Source organism: Carettochelys insculpta, chromosome 2 (genome assembly GCF_033958435.1).
Source record: "Carettochelys insculpta isolate YL-2023 chromosome 2, ASM3395843v1, whole genome shotgun sequence".
Classification (NCBI taxonomy): Eukaryota; Metazoa; Chordata; order Testudines; family Carettochelyidae; genus Carettochelys; species Carettochelys insculpta.
The window spans coordinates 129,358,312-129,379,420 of record NC_134138.1 but is presented as its reverse complement, the minus strand read 5'-3'; the positions used below and the strand labels follow the sequence as shown (position 1 = coordinate 129,379,420).

The following is a 21,109-nucleotide window of genomic DNA, read 5'->3' as shown; positions in this document are numbered from 1 at the left end:
CTTAGGCAGAGTACGGGTGAGTTGCTGTTTTTCATGCCAGATGCCTCCAAAGAAACAGCAATGAGATGCTGCAGGAATTTGTCAATATAGGCACTGGCGAACTAAAGTAGTGTACCAAATTAGCTTTCCTGATGTAAAAGCGGCATCCCCCAGCTTCTGGGAAAATAAGTGAAGACATGCATACATCAGCAGTAGAAGTGACAATGCAACCACCAATCAACAGAGCCACATGCAGTTATCTGCAAAAATTATCTGTGGATAGCCTTATGCACATCTGGCAGTGCAGTTACCCAGGGATACAAAGCGCACATCTGCATCCATATCCCCAAAAATGCAGCTATGACGGATATAAAGTAGGTAGCTGATTTGCAGGGCTCTACCAGTCAAGGTACCCCAAGCCTCATAGCATAAGCCTCTGATATTCAAGCCAGATCTGTCCAACTCTATGTGGTCATCTTGCTAAAGCCAGCTGTTTTCTCAGCTGTGACTAACCACTTGATGACATCCTAGCACCTCTCTTTGCACTAGTAGCCTACTAAGCTAAACAATGTTTTGCGCTGATGAGTTAGCCCAGTTCAGTTGCACGGGAGAGAGAAACCTAGGCTGGGCTCCTGGATTCAGACTTGACTAAAATTTTAAAGGCAGAAACTATTACTCACTATGAACAGCTAGATTTCAGAAATAGCCTATTGGAGAAGGATGCTTTGTCCATCCCCAACTCAAGTCAGTGCTGTCTGACAGTCTTTTCAAGGCTCTCCTTGGTATGTGGACTCTCGAACCCAGATGAAATATTGTTTGTATAAGGACAGTTATGGTAGTGTATAGAGAAGCACAGTACAAAGATTGAAGAGACAGTCCCTTGTCCCAAAGAGCTTACAATCAAGTCAGACAAGACAGGTAAATGGTGGGAGAAGAAACAGGCGTAGATGAGGAAAGTCACTTGCCTGAATTTGTACAGCAAATCAGAAACAGAGTCCCGGTCTTGTGAGTCTCAGGCCCATAGATCACAGTGTGTCTTTCCTGCAAATGGAACTTGCAGTTGAGCAGCAAAGCTGCTTCAGCTGCAATATACCCTTTTCATTGAAGCACAACCTTCAGAAGCCAACTGGTGGCCAAAGTAGCCTTCTTAGCTCATGAATCCTTTAAAAAAGACAGGTTAGTACCATTATGGGGCTTTTTAAAATTTCACTGCACTTCAGCATCTGGGCTGTTTTGGAAATCACAGCATGAACAACTCATTGCTCTGAAGGCAAGAGACATTCAAAAAGAAGTATGCTAATGGCGCAACACCTTTTTATTTCTGTATATTTACATACAAAGTTTTTCAGGGGGTACAACAGATGTAACATCATGCAGACATTTAAGACTGTTTTCAGTACTTGATTTAAGCTTGTGCTATGAAGCAGCACCACCAGACTACTCATGATCAAAACATACAGTAACACGATTCTTTAATAAAACTTCATCAGAAACTGAGGGGGGCAGGGAGGGAAGTCTCACCCACTAGACAAACACACTATACTGCTTTCCGAAGACATTTCACACAAATACAGTTAAAATGAGGATATTTTTAACTTAAAGTGTGGGAGATCGCCCCGCACTTACGTGTTGTCTTTATGTGCTAACTACAGGTGCAATTTGACTTGACATTCACAGAGTTCATTTAATGGCACTTCTGCTTCCAATTTGGAGACTGTTAGCATTTGGCTCCAGGAAGTGGCATCATTAAAGAAAAAAAAATACTTCCATGTTAAAGCAAAACAAATCAGAACAAACCTGCTTAACCAAAACAAGAACCTTTTTGAGTTGCCACCAAACATCACTTCCCAAAAGTGGCAAAGATTACACCTTTTTCCCTCTGTCTTATCTATTTCCAGTGTTTTTGGCAACAGATACATTACTGAAAAAAATACCCCTTAAAGTGATGAAGTGTAATGCCATTTTCACATTGTTTCAAAGTTCTAAAGACAAAAACAAATACCAGCCCTTAAATGGTAACTAACCCCCGCCCCCAGTGGGCTAGAATAACTGAAGGCTCATGGAGGTAAAAGGGCCTAAATGGACAGCACAGTTTCGAATGCTTCCCTTGTTATGCTGACTGGAAACAGCAGTCATCTGACAAAAATGTTTTCTCTGCGTTAACTGCGGAGAACCATGACAGAAGCCTATGGCTTGACAGACAGTTGTTACGGAACAACCAGAGTACTCATTTGTACAGAGAACCGGTCAGAATACATGAAGCAACTGATGTGAATTCGTAGCCTCCCCTTCTGTATCATTTAGTGCCTGTCTTTCTCTCCTCAGATACACTCAACAAAAGCTGACGGCCAGTATCGTTTTACAAAACAGCCTTTCATTTTCTCAAATGAGTTGTAACAGGTACTGAGATGAAAATATTAATTTGTGTTTTTGCCATGACTGAGCCTTGTTTCAAAGGACTACTACCAAATGCCTCATCTCAGGCAAATTAAAAAACAAAATATCAAGTTAGTTGCACGAAAACTAAGGTGGAAAAACATTGCCAAGTGCTCCTGTCACCTAATGTATTTATTTGTTATATAAATAGACTGATATGTTTAAACAGTTCTCTTTGCTGGGCCTGTTTGTAATGCAAGAGGAAACACCAGAATAGGAAACTATAAAGCACTGTGGACAACAGCGATGACACGCCAGGACCATAACAGTGCTAAATGCAATCTGATAGGCTTGTGAAGAAGATCTACACGATTTGTACTGTAGTCTGAGTATAGCTGCATGAAGGCCATGAACTAAAAAGCCTTTCTATGGTATATGGATTGCAAGGTGCTACGTAACAGCTCTCAGCCTGTGTGCATGCCCAATTTCAAACAATCCTCTACTCTCTAAACAATCTATTGCTCTCATGTTTCAAGGCCCCCCCTCCCTCGCTTATTATTTGTTTTACTTCCTAGATATTGATGTATAAATCCACTTTTCCTGATATGTAGCTTGTAACAAGCGTCATAGAAAAGGCAAAAGGTATTGCACAAATTTGGCACGTGAATACTGCACAAACTGAAAGGCCTTATTTTCGAGGTGAATGCAGACTGCAAAAATCAGAATGCAGAACAAAACAGAGGACAGGTGGCCACCTGCAAACCGTACAGAAAGTAGAGATTGTAAGAACATTGTTGCTGTCACAGCAAGTTTAATTAACATGAAAACAGTAGTGTAACTCCAGGCAAAATGATCATTGACTGGTCCAGTGTTTCTTACGCTCAACAGAGCCCAAATGTCCACATCCTCTGCACAAAAGTCAGCAGCTTTAAGACAACATTGATTTTCCAACCACGACAAACTGTCACTTCTCCAGGCCTGCTCATCCACTCATCAGCGTCTGAGATTGTGCTGCCCATGTCCCACTGCCCACGGACTTGCTGATTTCATGTGGCTCACAAGCGGACAAAGGCAGCCTAATGAAGGATGTAAGCAGTAGGTACAGTGTTTAACAGACAATATAGAGAGCAAAGAAGGGGTAGGGAGGAGGAGGAGGAGGAATTTGCCGATTAGCCTTTCCATGCCTATGAATGCAAGATGTTCATCAAAGTGGCAATCGTATGGATGTTCACTACAACACTATACGTTCCACTGCTCTATTCATTTAAATGGCTGCATCACTGGGCAAATCATAAACGTGTGGCATTTGTGTGGAACAGGCAATGGTGGAAAAGGCAAGGGACTGCTCGCGATAACGTAAAAAAGTTTTAATCTCAGCATGTCCTTGCGTTAACTAGACCACACAACAAAATTGAAATCTGACAGCCAGTGTAACTCTGATGCTGACTGGGGACTAGAAGGAGGTTGTCAACTGGCTATTATCAGGTGTTCATCTGGACAACAAATGAAACAATTTGCTTCTTACTTTACTAAGCAGAGGCATTTTAATTTACTTTAGTCAAACAAGTGATCCCTTAGTATTTTTTTTAAAGGGAGGGTGTACAAGAGCCCATTTTTTGTTGGAATTAAAGTGGCAATTCATTGTAAATTCTTGAGACAGAAATAGAAAACAGGAGACAGCAATTATATATAGTAAGCACAATTCTGGCCTGGACAGGAGGTTTTAAAAATGTATTTTTAAAGATAATTCATTTCATAGGGAGTGCCCCCCCTTGACCTCTACTTAAGTAACATTTTAAACTGCCATTTCCCCCCATTTTCAGTGTTTATTCAAATAATCAATTCATACCCTTTGCTTCTAACAGTCACCGAAATATTTATCCATTTAAATAAGAATAGGCTTTAAACATCACAGCTCTTGTACTAGTGGAAATTCAGCTCAACGCCCTTTTGGAGCAAGCATTTCAGATTGCAGCGAATACCCCTAAGCTTCGTCTCCTTTGACCAAAAATATTCTGGAACACTAGGATACAGATACTGGATTGCCTGTTAGGACTATTCTTAAAACTGTGATTTTACCACTGTTGGTCAACTCACTGAAGTCGTTTGTATCATTACTATTAACAGTCACCAGAAGGAACTCTCCAAGAGCTGAATGTGATGTGTAAAATGAAAAAGGCTGATCTCGGATGGAAAAGCTAGGCTTGTGTGTATAGTATTTTGCTGACTGCTTTAGTGACATTAAATAATTATCTCCTTTACTTTAATTTAGAAAACAACATTTAATACCTATGGGCTCATGATCAAAACCTTATTTATGCTAAATACAATGCAGTCAGAGTTTAGTCATAACAGGTATTTTTGTTGTTTGTACAACCAGAGCAGGCAACCTGGGGGATCTGACTTTCTAGACAGGCAAAACTGATGTTGCATTAGCCTAAGTTTCACTGGATTCAACTGCAGCAGAGATACCTCTTTCCTTTAACAAAACATGAAACACAATAACAAAACACATCATACAATTTCTTTTTTTGGAATGGCTGCACCTCTTGAAAGAAGATGGCTTCATTCATGTGATCAATGAAAGGAAAAGGGAATAAAGTGCTGCTTTAAAATGATAATCAAAATAAATATAAACATTTGATTCCAGGAAAGAAAGGTTTTGAAGGGTTATCTCCAGCTAGTTCTATTCGCAGGTGCATTATTTTTCCCCCATAACCTTTTCAAAAGTAATTTGCACACCAGCTGAAAATTCCTACTGTGAGTGGCTTTAGCAGCAGAGTTGAATTCCCCATGTATCCATCTGTTCCATCACTGGTCTGCAAACCTGTGCAAAACACCTCCACCCAAAGTGCTCCTTCTCCCCCGCAAAAATTAATGATGATAAAAAAAAAATTGCCCAGTTACATAGATTTCATCCCATTGGCGGTGGTATTCTCAGGCACCCCATCGACCACAGCTGACGAATCGTGGAGGCCAGAGTAATCCTTGAGTTCAGAGTTTGTCAGAAGCAGGGGCTGCTCCCCTTTCTTGTGTGGCAGGAGGGGCTTCCTGGTGTAGTGTTCGCCATCTGGAATGTTCTCAGGCAGGTTTTGGTTCTTGCTCTCTGGCAAGAGAAGAATACAGATGATGCAAATGAGCGTACAGCAGGCGAAGATCACGTGGTGCAGAAAGTACCCTTTCTGGTTATGAAGCTCCATTATAGGTGCAGTCAGCATACCAAAGCCTGCGCTGGCCAGGACAAGTCCGAGTCCACCTCCCCTAAAAAGACAGACAAACAGCCTCAACACACACAGAACACAGCAGCTGTGTATTTCTCTCTCTCACCCCCGCCGCCAGTTTATTTTCTGGAGTCAAAGTTTCTTCACAAGTGGGGCAGTATTTACACAAGACCATTAGCCAAACAAGGTCAGTTTGCTGCTGAGGTCAGCAAAGCTAAATCCTGATTCTCAAGACCCCAGGCCTGTGCCTACCTTCACCACTTGGTCCTTTCCTCACTGAACCGCCCCTTTTGAAGTGCAAATGGCTCAGTGTGTCCATGCTCATGTTTGCGCTGTTGCTCCTTCGGCGCATGTTCACCCCAGAGCTGTCCTAAACCATCTCCCCTGCCGCGAGCTCCAAGCACCTGAGTTGCAATCCGCAGCTGATGGATTCCAGCAGATACCGAAAGGCTTCCTAAGCACTGTGGGACAGCAGTAGGGGGACCCCTGGAATTGCATCAGCTTGAACCACTTCAGAGCAGCCCACACTGTCACTAAACTGATGCTGGCTGACTGGTTCAGCCTGAGCACTTGAACTATTAGAAGCAAGTGTAATCCAAGCGACATTCCAGCTCCGAGATGGAGGAGCGCGACTCAGGTGATATAGCAGATATAGCCCCAGTGGGCCAAACGTAGCCTGCGGGCCATACTGCTACATGTGCTGTTCAGCTGCTCTTGTCAAGTTCATGGCTCCAGCTAGAGCCCAACCCGACCTCTGCTTGCCCAGTTCTGCCCTCTCCTTCCAAGCCCGTCTTACCCTCACCCCTCCTAGCCTCCCAAATGCCACCCAACAGCTGATTGCGGTCATGGAAGGGATGGCAGGGAGGAAAGGTGCTCATCCACAGGGCCCACCGGTAGGTAGGCAGCTGTGGGGGGGAGCTAATGATGGGCTGCGGGTGGCTACTCAGCACCCACCGTCTTTTTTCCCCCCCAGGAGCCTCCAACGGTGTTGGTGCCTGCGCAGTCACATAGTATTGTTTCCATGGGGCCCCCACCCCATTCAGTGCCCAGAATGATGGTACTGACTGAACGGGCAGCTCTGCAGACAAATCTTAAAATTCCTCACAGCCTTTTTTACGGTGCCCATCACAACAGCAGGCGAAGGCTCCATCAGCGTGAAATATTGTGAAAACAAAACACAGCAGCTCTCTGAGGTGAAGCTGGGCGGGGGGAGGGGAATCATTACCCTTGTTTAGAGATGGGGAATTAGGGCAGAAAGAGACACGGGTGCTGACTTGCCAATGTGCTCCGGGATGCTGATCTCCAGATGTGCCTCCCCTCCCCCGCCCGCAACTTCACCCCTTCCTTTAAGCCCCCAGTTCTGCCCCCTTCCCCTCCTCCTCACCGAGCCGCCTGCTGTGAAAGAGCTGCAATGGGTGGGAGGCGCTGATGGGGCAGCTGCAGCCTGTGCAGAGAGATGACAGTCGGAAGCGCACACTGATTTTGGGGGCCCAGTTTAAGACACTGAGGACCTGATCTTTCAGGCGTTTTTATCCTTCCAGAGCCCTTGATATCTGGAGAGTGCAGCTCTGAGTGCTCAGCAGCTCTGCAGACCACAGCTAACCCTTTGGGCCCGTTTGAAAGTCCCAGCCCTACAGCCTCTCCAGATAGGCTCTTCCAGGCCCAGCTGGGTTCCCTTGGGCACTTCCCTCTAACAGCTGCTACGGCCCTTAGCAGCTGTTCTAGGATTAGTTTCAACTTACAAACAGGTCCTTGATGGAGGAACAACAGAAACAACGTTGCATTCTCCCTTAGGCTGCGGGAGAGAGCTCATCCTGCCCTGAGGAGTGGGTTTCCCCATACCCTGGCCCCACTGTGCTCTGCGGGTATGCAGCCAGCTCCCCACACGCCCCCATCCCCGACTCTGCCAGGGTTCCTGCAGCTTGGGCTGCCAGCAGGGCTCTGCGCCCCAGCCAGCTCTCCACTGTGGGGTCCCTGGGGCTGGAGCAGCTCTGCACACTGGCTGGTGCCCAGCTCTGGGGCTGCCAGGGTTCCTCCAGCCCTAGCTGGGTGCCTGGGGCTGCAGCTACCAGTGGTGTTCTGCATCCAGCTGGCTCCCAGCCACGGGGCTGGTGGGGTCTCCCACCAGCTGGCCAGGGGTCCCACTGGGGCTGCTGAGATGCCCATGCAAGGTACCGGCCCATTTCAGCACAAAAAAGCGCTGTAGAACACACTCTGTGGTACCCGTCCAAGGCCTGATACCCGCATACTGCCCTAGTACATTTACATTCTGCTTGCTTGGTGCACAGACAGTATAGGTTGAACCTCTCTAACCCAGCACGCTCTCATCAGGCAGCATCCCTAATCTGGCATAATTTTAGTTAGTTGGCCAATCACTTACCACGGCCAACTTTCCCGTGGTCCCATAAAGTTTGTTTACAGTCACCAATCCTGGCTTTCAGTGTTCTGTGCTGTTGTTCAGCTGTCATTTACCCCTAAATGTCTTTCAAGAGACCAGTAAGCTGTGGAAGTGCTGGTGATGCTGCTAGACAATGCTGACCTCCTGTGGTCCAGCAACTTCTCTTGTTCGGCACCAGTCAGGTCCTGAGGGTGCCGGACTAGAGAGGTTCAACCTGTACTTCTTTCCTGGGGGTCAGCAGGCTCCTGTCTACCCAGTGCTCAATTTCCTCCCTTTTCTACGCAACTAAAACTTTGACTTCGGTAGTAAATCTGCACTGCTGCACTTATTACCAATATAAAGGTTATACAGCAGCATTATAACTCTAATCCAGCACTGTAAACTTGACTTCTATATTTTATTTGACCACCAGCTATCTTGCTCAAAAGCTGATCCCCAGATCCCTGATCTTTTCAGTACCCAGAGCTTAGCTGTTCGAATGCAGCAAGTGCAGGACAGATGCCAAAAATATTCTGCTCAGGCCAGGCTACAAAAGCAAAGCAATCCCTCCATACACTATCTAGCTTTTATTTTTCAGAGACAAAGGCTGTGTCTACATGAGCTCCCAACTTCAACGGGGAGGATGGTAAGTAGGGTGTCAGGAGACTACTAATGAAAAGCTGCGCTGCATATGCAGCACTTCATTAAGCTAATTCTCCCCCACGGCAACTTGGAAGCAGCGAACTTCAAAGTGCCGGCCTGCATGTAGCTGCGGCTCCACCCGCCGGTACTTCAATGTGCCTGGGCTACTTCAAAGTCCCTTTACTCCTCATGACTAAACTTGGTGCAGGGCAATGTGGAATCAGGCCCACAGAGTCAGTCATTCTCAGACCTGTTGTATTAGTGACCCTTTCACATAGAAAGCCTCTGACTGTGGCACCGCCCCCTTTCCCACAGAAATTAACAACAGATGGGCTAATTGAGTTTAATTTTAATTTCACAGGGGCATGGGGCTGACACCTCCTGACTCCTCCAGAACCTCCTCATGATCCCATGAGGGGTTCTCACCCCCAGTTGAAAAACACTCATCTATGCAGTATTGTACCTCAAAGGTGGGGAGGAAAAAAACCTGACCTGGATTTTAAAAGCATTTAAATGAGCAACTTCAATGCATGCAAAGAAAAATAAGGAAGAAGCCCAATTTTATGCTCACTGTGTGTAAGGCAGCAGTATCTGTGAAGACAGAGAGCTATTCCCTCACTGTAGATTGGTCTGTTTGGTAAGTAGCACAACGTATACTAGAAACAAAATAAGGAAGAACTGCCACTGCCTAAAAACTCAATACTATTTATTTTTGCTTTTTTATAATATAAAATAGTGAGCAATTAAACACTGTAGCTGATGTTTTCCTTTGCTGATACAAGTAAGTGAAGCAACGGAACAGCTACGTTTAGTGGTTTGGGCATCTGAAATGGACACACTACAACACCTTGGACAAATCAAAGCTCTCTCTCCCATTTTCATAAATTGCTTCCTCATATAGCTTTTTCAGTCTTAATTTACATTTATAAACACCATCAGATCTTCCAAAGAATGTACTGCATCATGTCAGACCTTAAGAAAGCAGCTGCTGTATTTGACTTCTTCCATTCTCGGTGTTACCACTAGAGAGTAGGCTTTGCTTACATGTCCAAAAGCTAACAAGAGTGAGCGCAGTACAAAATGGCCATTTATCAGACTGTAAAACAGCTCTCGTAATTGTCAAGGGTGCAAACATTGACAGAGTCTGGTTCAAAAGTTGTAGTCTTTAAGAGTCTCCCTGCTCATATATTAGCATTTTCCTGGTCTAACAGAGTTTTAACATCACCAGACAGACCACTTTACTGTCAATTATTGAAAAGATCATTTATTTGTATTGCAGCTGTGCCGTAGAGCCCCAGTCTTACTCCATGTGTGAAGTGCTGTAACTTAGCATCCTCAGGTGATTATTTGGTTTTAACACCTCAGCAGCTTCCACTCATCTCCACTGGGAATTTTCCCTCCTTACAGACATCAGTGGCCAGTGGCTACTGACTAGAATCCGCACTATTCCTCACAAACACATTTTCTCTTCAGGGCTGCTATCAATAAGGAGGGAAAAGCAGTCCGCAAACTACCAGCCCCTAGCCCAGGGACCTAACAACAGGTACTGGTCTCCATCTTTTAGAGAGCATGAAGGGAGGAAAAACAGACTTATCTCCCCCCATCAACTCCTTTCTAAAACCTTGGTCTGTTTGGTAAGTAGCACAAACCCAGTGGCTTTGTCATCCTGCTTATTGGAGGATTATCAGCTTCATTCAGTGCTTTAGTTCACTGTGTGAAAGGAGCCTTTTAATGAACTCCTTGGCACAAGGATGTAGAACTCTGCAACAATGCTCTAGTGCTTAGCAGTGGGAAATTGGGGCTGACCAGCATTATGATGTCAGTGCAGTAAGGATTGCAACACTAAGTATTTGTGTTATTCCCGAGAACCTTTATGCTCTGGAATACATATATTGTAGATTCTAGCAGGAAAATACATTCTTGGAATCTGATGTTGGGACTATTCAAAACCAATCTTTTGCTAATTAAAACAGTGTAGAAGTGTTGGCAACTGCTACTGACTGGCATGGTAGCTATCAAACAAGCGCTAATTTATTTGTAAGCACCTAAATATTGATACAGTGGTCCCTCAGGTTACACGAGGGCTGCCGTCCCACACACCCTCACATAACGCGAATGTTGCGTAAGTTGGGGGAGTCTTCTTCCTCAGCGGAACACATGTTCTGCAGCTGGGGAAGCAGTAGGAGCACCCAGAGCTCCTTTTGAAAGTAAGTCCTGGCGCTAGGGGGGTGAAGGGGGCAGGTGGGGAGGGTTAAGCCTGGTGGTGGGTTGGGGCTGTGGGAGGAAAGCAGGGGGGTTAAGCCTGAGGTGGGTTAGGGCTGCAGGGGGGCAGGGGTGGAGTTGAGCTGGGGCCACGCAGCCCTGAGGGGGGTGAGCCAGAGCTGGGCCCAGGAGGGGGTGAGCTGAAGCTGTGCAGGATGGGGGGTGAACTGGGGCTCTGCAGGGTGGGCGATGTTGAACTGGGGCTGTGGGGGGAGGTGTTGAACCGGGGCTGTGCAGAGCCTGGGGGGTTGAGCCAGGGCTGGGGGAGCAGAATTTTGAGTTGCACTTAACTTGCATTTATGTGAGTTAAAGCGCAATTCGAAATCGCACATTTTGAGGGATTACTGCACTGTTTTTCCACACAAGCAAAATATGAGTGAAGAGTAAGCCTGAAAAACCCAGTGACTTCCCCAGTTCCCTTACTATGGCCTCCCAAAAGACACTGACTAGACCTTTGCTCAACTGATGCTCATGTCCTGAAAATGAGAGGCTCTGCCAAATTGCAATGCACGATGAGTGGCATTTCATACGGACAATTCCCTACAAAGGGCATGAGGGAGAAAGAGCCAGATGCCTATTTCATGACACCAGAGCCCAGGCACATCATAAGCTTCGCAATGCCACTTCTCTCTGAAAGGTGTTAAGAGCAGAAGAACGGCCCTACTGGCTCAGAGCAAGAGCCCGTCCCGCATCCTGTCTTCTGACTGTGGCGGATGCCAGATGCCTCAGACGACATGGACAGACCAGAACAATTATTAAGTGCCAGTGTCTGACTGTCACACACAGGAGAGAGGATGCCGGAGCAGGGGGAGGGTTTAAGGGGAGGGAGGGTATGGAAGGGGGAAGGGGATTGGGGCACTTACTTGGCTCAGCTCCTGTTTGGGAGGGGTGGGGGAGGAATGGGTGGTTCTACGCCACCCTGTGCTGGCAGCCAAACCCCCCCCGACACACCCATTGCAACCCTTCCCTCCCATGGTTCCCAGGCAGTGGGAGTGGCAGGGCAAAAAGCCTGCAGGCAGAGGCAGTGAGTGAAACTAGGGCTGTGGATGCCCCAACCCTTCCACCAGCGACCCGCTCCCTGACGCTCCCAGCCCCACCCCCAGGAGGACAAGGAGGGCTGGCAGCGCACAGCCCCAGCCCTGGCAGTCTCAGGAGACTGGAGGAGCCGCACTGAGGCGGGGAAGGGTTTGGGGGCAGTGTGGAGGGGGCCAGCCAGGCAGCTTGGGAAAGCACTGCCGTCCTCTGCTTCTTACACCTGCCACCCATGCCTGCAGGTGAGCGCAGGGACAGAGAGCTTCTCTGCAATCAGCAATGCATGCGACTGCAGCCCCTGAGGTGGGAGAAGGAGCAGCAGGGCATGGAGCTGCACCGGTCCTGCTGCCACCAGGCCGAGACAGCCAGGAACACAGCATGCCGGGGCTTTAGTGGCTACATCCCAGGGCCCCCGGATAAGGGGGCACGCCTTTGCCCTGAGATCCAGCAGCTATATCCCCTTTCATAATCCAGCCCCGTTTATCCCCTCACCAGGGAGCCGGCCCTTGAGCTCCAGCCTCACTGGGAGTGCTGAGACACAGAGACTTGCTGAGGAGCTGCATCAAGAGTGCTGCTCGCCCTGCTGTAGGCCGGATCAAGGAACGCCTGGGCCCTGAGACAGCCCACAGGTTCACCATCCCCGACTTCTCCCACAACTGCTTCGTTTGCGTAAGAGCCTTTAGTGTGGGATCAGAGAAAAAAAATGACATTTTTGGCTGTGTGTGTGTGACAGCATTTGGCTGTTTCTCCTACCCAGTCACTCAATTGGTTGGTTCTCTCTCTGTTTAGTTTTTTCACATAAAGGAAAAGAATTAAAGAAAGAAAAGAGAAAAATCTATTGAAAAAACTCAGTAGAGAATTAAAAAACCAGCCACAGTGCCTGAAAACCATAATCCCCTCAACCGGGCTTGATTACCTGTGGGTCTGTCCCTTTACATTCCTTAATTCATGGATAAAGCAGAAAAAGATTATCTAATTATCACTTGTGAGAAAAGTGAGAAAAAAATCGTACATTTCAAAATGATTTCATCTGCATCTTAGGGAAGCCTAACTACAGAACACAACTTACTGGACTCATGTCCTAAAATAACCCTTTCATAGTTATGTGGGTAAACAAAAAGGTGAGTTTTGCTTAGCAAGCAAAAGCTAGTAATGATTCAGACTGGCTTACACTCTCTTCTCTGTCACCACTAGCTTCCTCTGCCAAAGTGATGCTATTTGTTAAATATGTACCTCAAGCCACACAGCTGAAAAAACTCCCCACTGAATTGAAAAAAAAAAAAAAAGGAAAGTGACCTTTGCTACACAAATGACAGAGTTTTACTACATATTTTTGTAAAAATACTGTAAGAACAGTTCTCTTTGGAAAGATTTCTCAGTCTCTGCCCAGCCTTCCCTTTTTAAAGCACCTACATCCAACTGAAATTCAAATGGGACTTCTGCATCTACATCATTTGGCATTTATGTCAAATACAAATGCACCCTATGGACAGTGCATGGGTTATGCTGTTGTAAGAACAGAATACCTACAGGGGAAAACTGATACACCAAAGACATGGCTGGAAATCTTCCCAGAAGAGACCCAGTCTCACTATTATCTAAGATACCAAAGGCCATATTTAGGGGCAAATATTTGCATCCTTTAAGACAGGCCTGTGTTGGGGAGGTGTGGGGAAAGGGCAGACCACTCACTAACTTGCCTCTGAAAGGTGTAATGCTGCCCTTGGTGCTAGAGGAGAGGGGGATGCATGCAGAGGTAAATGACACACTTTGAGAAGTCCAGTTCCTTGGACAACACCTCTGGGGTGGTTTTTGTCTGCAGCAGTCACTGCAGGGAAGTGGGGCTGCTTTTGCCCATTCCCCTGTCTAGAACAGCCACACAGGGCCAGAAAAGCTTCTCTCTCAAAGGTCTGAGTGCAGACATGAGCTGCACAGGTAGTGTATGTGCAGGTGGTCTGGGGCTGGAATACTCCTATAAAAAAAAAAAGAGTGGGTGCTCAGCACCCACCTGCCACAGCTGTGCAGCAGCTCAAGAGGGACGTGGGGAAGGATGAGACCAGCAAACAGGGGCATCAGGTGGGGGAGGAGAGGGTATAAGAAGAGGTGGAGAGAAGGTGGGGCCATGAGGGAGGGGAGTGGGAAGACGTGAAGTGGGGGGAGGAGGAAGCGGAGTAGAGGTAAGGTGTAAGGGGACGAAACAGCATTGGGCAGGGGCTCAGACAGGGGGAAGCACCCTGGGGAAAAGTAGAGTTTGGTGTGCATGCATGAGTTCACTACTTTCACAAACCCATGGGAATATCGAGAGGCACTTCTTATTAAACCAAGAGATGGCAGCATGATGGAATTATCATCAGCCCTGGTTCAGCAAAGAATGTAGACACAGACTTAACTTTTTAGTGTGCACACAACCATTTAACAGCCTGCAAGAGAACTGAAGCACGACTCCAGGGGTCAGCAACCCCCGGCATGGGTGCCAAGAGCAGCATGTGAGCCATTTTTCATCGGCACGCGAGGTGCGAGCTCAGCCCAGCTTGCTCACAGCCATGCCACCTGTGGATTAACAAAACGACCAGCTAATTCAACCAACTACCACCTAACTGGTAAAACTCTGTATCTTTATTTATTTATTAATGAAGCTGTTTTAAGTAGGAATATTAAGTGACTTCAAAAAGCATCACCAGCACTCCAACCATACACAGAGGTCAAAAGGTCAAATTTTGGCACTCTGCCTTGGAAAGGTTGCTGTCCCCTGTACTACACAGTGGAAGATCTGGGGAGCAAACCAAATTACAGCTACAATGCCACAAATGATTCTTAATGAAAAACAGTATTGTTGATAATTAAAGAATCAGGAATTCACTTCAAGAGGTTGTCTAGTCAAACCCCTGATGCTGAGTCCGGATTAGATATGTCTATATCTGGTTGTTTGTCTAATTTGTTCCCAAAACCTCCAATGCTGGAGATTCCACAGCTGCCTTTAGCAATCCATTCCAGTACTTAATGACCCCTATAGTTAGAAAGGAATTCCTAATATCTAATCTAAATCTTCCTTGTTGAAAATGGAGATGATTACTTCCTTTCCCACCCTCGTAGGACTGGTGAAGCCCCAGATTCTTTTCTGCACTGCTACTGGCAGTAGTATTGATTTTGCACTTCTCTTCTGGATTTCAGACTAGTTCTCCAATTTATCAAGACATTTTTGAATTTCTATCCTGTTCACCAAAGTGTTTGCAACTCTTCTCATCTTGGAATCAGATGGAAATTTTATGAGCACTCTTTACTCCATCGCTCAGGTTGTTAATTAAACGATTGAATCATAAGGAATGGAGAAAGGGTGAAACTGTCTGAAACAACTGACACTATTTCAACAAATCTCTATTTATATGCAAAGTAGCACCAAGACACTGCTCAAACTACAGAACAGCCCAGAGTACTCTGGACAGCATCAGATTATTAGAGATTTCACCTTGCATAAAATACGCATTACACAATATTAATAAAGTGAGGACTTCTGAACTGGTTCCCCATCCCAAAGTAGAAAGTCTGGATGTCTTACCTTATTACTGTTGGTGTGATTTCTGCACAGAAGAAAACACTAAGACTTCCAACAGCATGCGAAGAAAACATACCCACAATGGAAAATGCAGTAGAGAATTTGTCCTTGACACTGTCACTCATACCTGTTAGACACATCCACAGACATAGAAACTGAGCTCATCAATATCAGCATATGGTCCCCCAAAATGAAACAAGAATACCATATTAAGTCAGCCTTTAGCTTTAGATGCAATTTTGCATCTCCTTCCCCTGCATTTATTTAAATCAATATTTAATAAGTAATGTACCAACTACACACATCAGACAATTTCCAATTTCGTTATCAATAGCCATCTCCAAGGAGATAAGCTCAAGAAATGTCTCCAAGCAATTTTTCAGGCAAGACACTCCCCACACCCAGATCTAGTAGCCACATGAAGACAAACAGATTTAATTATGACCTACTACAGTTCTGTGAGTTAGACATTATGCATGCTGGAATAAAGGAAGATACAAATAAAATATTCTAATCTCCATCACAGGCCAGCAGAAAAAAAAATCCTTATTCTTCATCTGATCAGACCCAGAGGCACCCTGAACAGGAGCTGTAAAAATGAGCAGATGGCTCTACAAAGGAGGACACTGAGCTTAACAGCAATCCTCCACATGAACACTAGCAGCTACCGCCATCAGGTTCTACAGCCTCAGTGATTCTGGTCTCGCTCATACACCCACTCACAGTGAAAACATTTCTACAAAACTGTATAGACATTTGTAATCAGTACCTGAGTCTGGAAGTTTACTGTATTTTCCAATCACTGGATCCAAGACCACAAAAGATAAATTAAAATGAGAGAACACTGCAGTTAAATTCATGATTTATGCAAAGTGGAAAAAAAATAAAAATACAACACTCCCACCTCCACCAAACCAAACTACAGCCTGCAGTTACCTTCCCATACCCTTTCCTTCCAGTTTCGTGACTGGACTGGAACAGCCTTTCAAAACCTGTTTGACATGGCATGCAATTTCCACCCCTATTCCCAACTGGAGGATGGAACTGTGAAGAGACAGTGATAATAAATGCACAGTGGTAAATTGTTTGAAAAGACCCAGAACTAGCACTGAAATTAAATAAAAGTCTCTGTTGGTAACTCAGGAGGAAAAGAAACCGCAGTCAAGCTCTGCTGTGACCCCGAGGGAATGGCCACAGGGGTTTTAGTCAGAGAAGAAAAGCATAACAATCAGCATCCGTGCACTGCTAAAAACACATCTTTTTCCTTTGCCAAAATTCAAAGTGAGTTTAAAGTGTTTAAAATTATTCGCAAGCTGCTTTTTGGCCCACATTCTTATACAACACTAAGTAATGCTACATAACAAGAGGAATGATAGTTATGTGATCCTGGCAGAAAACCCCAGCAGTGGGTTACTCCAGAGACCTTACAGAAGTTGTGACTCAGCTATCAGAATTCTCCTTCTTGAAAGGCTTTTTGTATTTCATTAGGCAGAGTATTACTGGGACACATTTAAAAAAAGGACCCTGTTTACATATCACCCTGATGTATCAACCCTTTTGCACATGTGTGAAAAGTCTTGTAAAAGTTGTAATCTGTTCATCTATATGCATGTATTATTGTATATGAAGTTACAGGGCCATCCTAAGGGGGGGGTGCAGGGCCTGTATCGCGTGGGTGAGTGGAGCAAGACAGGCTGGGGCTGGGCCAAGACATTTTGCTTCCCACCGCCATGGTGAAGCGCAGAGACCCGCTGGTAGAGGGCGGGAACGGCAGGCTGCTGCATGCACTGCTGTTGCCCCAGCTCCTGCCACCATAATGCGTGCAGGCGACCGAGGGGAACCCCTGCTGGTGCCCCATGCCAGGCTCCTCAGGTAATCCCCCAGGCTGCCCTGGGCCCCACAGGCTCCCATCACTATGGAGGGGGGCCATCCCGTTCGTAGGACAGTGGGGACATTGCCTTAAGGCCCCCCACCCCCAAACTGCAGTAGCAGAGCAGCCACCCCAAACTTTCCTATGGATGGGACAGCTCTGTGAATCTTTGCCCTGTGTTCGTATCTCACACATGTTGTGTTCCTGGCTAATGCACAAGACAGATTTACAGCAAAATCAGCCAGCCACGACTGATGGGCCATTACGGAGACTCAACTCTTAAGAATGTCCCATCAGACGGACTCAGAATCAATGTACGTTTCACAACTCAGTGAAGGCGCACAGAACAACTCCCATGTTTCTGCCAGGAACTTCCATGTACATGGACTGGGAGTATAAATTGAAGACTATGGCATCATGTCCTGGCCTCTCACCTGCTCCGCCTCTCTGAACTATGACTGCTAACAGAGGAACGTGTTGAACATGGATTGAAGACAACCTGTCATTTGGGTGATCTTCAAAGACTTACTGCAAACTAGCAGATTTGACATCACAGTTATTATCCTGATTTACAAACTCTATAGTATCTAATATATATGATTCACTTTAACCATTAAAATACTTCTTTTTTAGTAATCTTTTTATTAACAAACCTTTACTAAAGGTTGATTTCAGTCTGGTTTTTGGTGAGATCCTGAAGTATATATTGACCTCAAGTGGGTGTCTCATTTTCTGGAACTGGAATAAGTCAGTCAATAATTGGTGATTTCTGGCTTTAATACTCATTTATTTAGTGTGACAAGTAGCAGAGAGGTAGCCATGTTAGTCTGTATCTTCGAGAACAACGGGTGTGTGTACACTTGCATTCCTCTTTCAAAAGAGGTATGCAAATGAGGTAAATTTGCATATTTGGCAACTCATTTGCATATTCGAATGTCAAAAGAGCTTCTTTCGAAAGAACAAAGCCAATGTGGACATTGCTCTTTCGAAAGTAAACCCCATCTTCAAAAGAATCCTTCTTCCTAATGGATTCTTCCAAAGATGGGGGTTTACTTTTGAAAGAGCAGCATCCACACTGGCTTCGTTCTTTCGAAAGAAGCTCTTTTGATATTAGAATATGCAAATGAGTCACCAACTATGCACAATTACACCTCATTTGCATTTTCAATTTACCTCATTTTCATACCTCTTTCGAAAGAGGAGTGCAAGTGTAGACACACCCAACAAGTAGCCCTCTGGCATCTTATAGACTAACAGATATTTTGGAGCATAAGCTTTCATGGGCAAAGACCTGCTTCGTCAGATGCATGGGGGAGGGAGTCCAGAGGGGTATTTATAGAATGGAGTCCCAGTAAAAGGGAGGGCCAGAGCTGACAACGTCTATTCAGCAAAGTGAAAATGGCCCATTATCAGTAGTATGCATCGAAACAGGAAAAAACAAGTCAGATCACACAGGGGATGTGACCCATTGTCAGAGTCTAATGGGGAGATATTAACACCCAGGGCAGAGAAGCTGCTTTTGTAAGGGGCCAGCCACTCCCAGTCTCCATTTAATCCTTGGCTGCCAGAATCAAATTTGCAAATAAACTGCAGCTCAGAGATTTCTCTCTCCATTTGATTTTTGAAATTTCTTTGTTTTAAGGACCGCTACTTTTAAATCTGTTACTGAGTGTCCAGGGAGACTGAAGTGCTCTCCCACAGGTTTCTGTACATTACCATTCCTGACGTCTGATTTATGTCCATTTATTCTTTTACATAGAGACTGTGTAGTTTGGCCAATGTAAATTGTAGTGGGGCATTGCTGGCAAATGATGGCATATATTATATTAGTAGATGTGCAGGTAAAGGAGCCCCTGATGGCATGGTTGATGTTAGGCCCTGTGATGATATCACTGATGTAGATATGGGAGCAGAGTTGGCAGCGGGGTTTGTTGCAGGGACTAGTTCCAGGTTTAGAGTTACTGTGTTGTGATCTACAGTGACTGGTGAGAAGTTGTTTAAGGTTGGCAGGCTGTCTGTAGGCGAGGACAGGCCTGCCTCCCAAGGTCTGTGAGAGTGAAGGATCATTGTCCAGGATGGGTTGCAGATCACCAATGATGCACTGGAGAGGCCTGTGGTTTCTCTGAGTGATGCATGAGTGGAGAGGTGTCCTGAACTAGTACAGGTTTTTGGAAGACATTTTTGTTACTGACTTCATGAAGTCCTATGATAGGATACACCACAAGTCAGGTGTATGCCCTGTATTCTGGCACCCTGACCTGAGATCAGTGTTCTTAGCTGTGTCCCATACCAAGCAGTGAGACAATAATTACTTAGCCATGTGCATGCGCTATATGTATTTCTTAACTACACTGCTGCTTGTGTATTGCCAATGTGTCACCATACACATTAACTCGGGGAGGAAGGAGACAGAGATCATACTTCCAGGGCGGGTGAGTGCTCCAAATAACTTTGTAGTAGTGAGATATGTTCCCCTTTGGCTTTTTCCCCCAAAGGCAATTTGAAAGATGTTCAGACATTTGTCTTTTTTTTCAGTAACTGTTTCTATAAAAGTGGCAAAAACAGAAAGAACACCGCCCCACAGACTTCTTGTACACTGTTTTTGTGTCTGATAGAAAATGTCTGTTTTGCAATTTTGGGACTCTGCCTTCATTGAATTCAACCTCCTTGCAGGTCAGAAAACCTGAGACAAGGAGGGAACCATGAATGGTTTCCTTGTCTCTCTCGCCTTTTTTTTTTTTTTTTTTGCAGTCTTCTTGCGGAAAAAATAAAAAATCTGATAAACATTGGATGCCATTTTCATGCACTCTCATACGAGAAAGAACGAAAACTTCTGTTCTTTTTTAGAAGCCAGACAATCAATTTTGACACTCTGCGAGAGACTGAAATTCACTCTGTTTTTAACTCTTTGCAGGATGGGTGACTAGTTCTGAGCTCTGCTACAGAAATAATTCCCTGCACCTGGAACAATGAACTGAAAGAACAAAATGGAAATTGCAAGGGGAACAAAAGATTTTCACTGTAGTTGAATAGGTAAAGATAATGGGCCAAAATCTACAGTGATTTACATTCCCTATTGCTTTCGGTGGGATTGTACAGCGTGACACTCCGCACCATCCAGAGAGAGCTGAGCTACTGCCCTTCTGTTCTGCAACAGACAGGTTGTTTTCATATATCAGTTGAGAACAGCCATTGATTCAAAGCCCCATGCAGCTTTGAAACGTAATGCTCTCTGCCCTGTATTCCAGGTGAAAGTCACTCTTACACCCTCACTTACAGTTGAGAAGGCCTAACTGAAGAAGCGATGCCAGAGCAGTCAGAATCATGAACAGCAGCAGCCCTCCTCTTCGCCCTAGAAACCCAACGACTGGGCACATGGCTAGACAGGATGCCAAAGCAATCCCTGCCATGGTATAGTAGTCCGCATAGAAATTGTGGGTGATCGTCATCTTTGCTTCGTGACCCATCAGGCTTTTGGCAAAACAGTGGTGTATCCCGAAACCTGTCAGCCTAGGGGAAACAGAAAGTGACAATGGGAGACCACTGCTGAAATGACAAGCAAACATCCAAATGCAGAAAGGGACTGGGAAGAAAAGGAAAAACAATCTGTTGAGGTGGGGGCTTCTCTTCTTAAGCACATACAACATCTAGCCCAAAGAAGGCCTGGTCTCCTCTGAGGACTATAGGTCAGGGTTTCTTAAACTATGTCCTACAAAACACTGATGTTCTGTCAACAACTCACAGGTGTTTCACGAGCATTTGGAAAAATACACTGAGGGTATATATTTTCTGTTATT

The 21,109-nt window shown here is 45.4% G+C and overlaps 1 protein-coding gene across 2 annotated transcripts in view; it reads right to left on the bottom strand.

Annotated features, from left to right (window-relative positions):
- Positions 1–1,271: 1,271 nt before the first annotated feature.
- SLC22A23 (solute carrier family 22 member 23) overlaps positions 1,272–21,109 on the bottom strand; it is a 192,331-nt gene continuing 172,493 nt past the window's right edge. For both annotated transcript variants that reach the window (XM_074987739.1, XM_074987738.1), the window contains 4 exons: positions 20,590–20,822; positions 16,212–16,244; positions 15,446–15,569; positions 1,272–5,616 (listed from right to left, as the gene is read on the bottom strand). In XM_074987739.1, the coding sequence (XP_074843840.1) occupies positions 5,259–5,616; positions 15,446–15,569; positions 16,212–16,244; positions 20,590–20,822 (748 nt within the window). In that variant the 3' untranslated portion in view covers positions 1,272–5,258. The remainder of the gene's footprint in view (positions 5,617–15,445; positions 15,570–16,211; positions 16,245–20,589; positions 20,823–21,109) is intronic.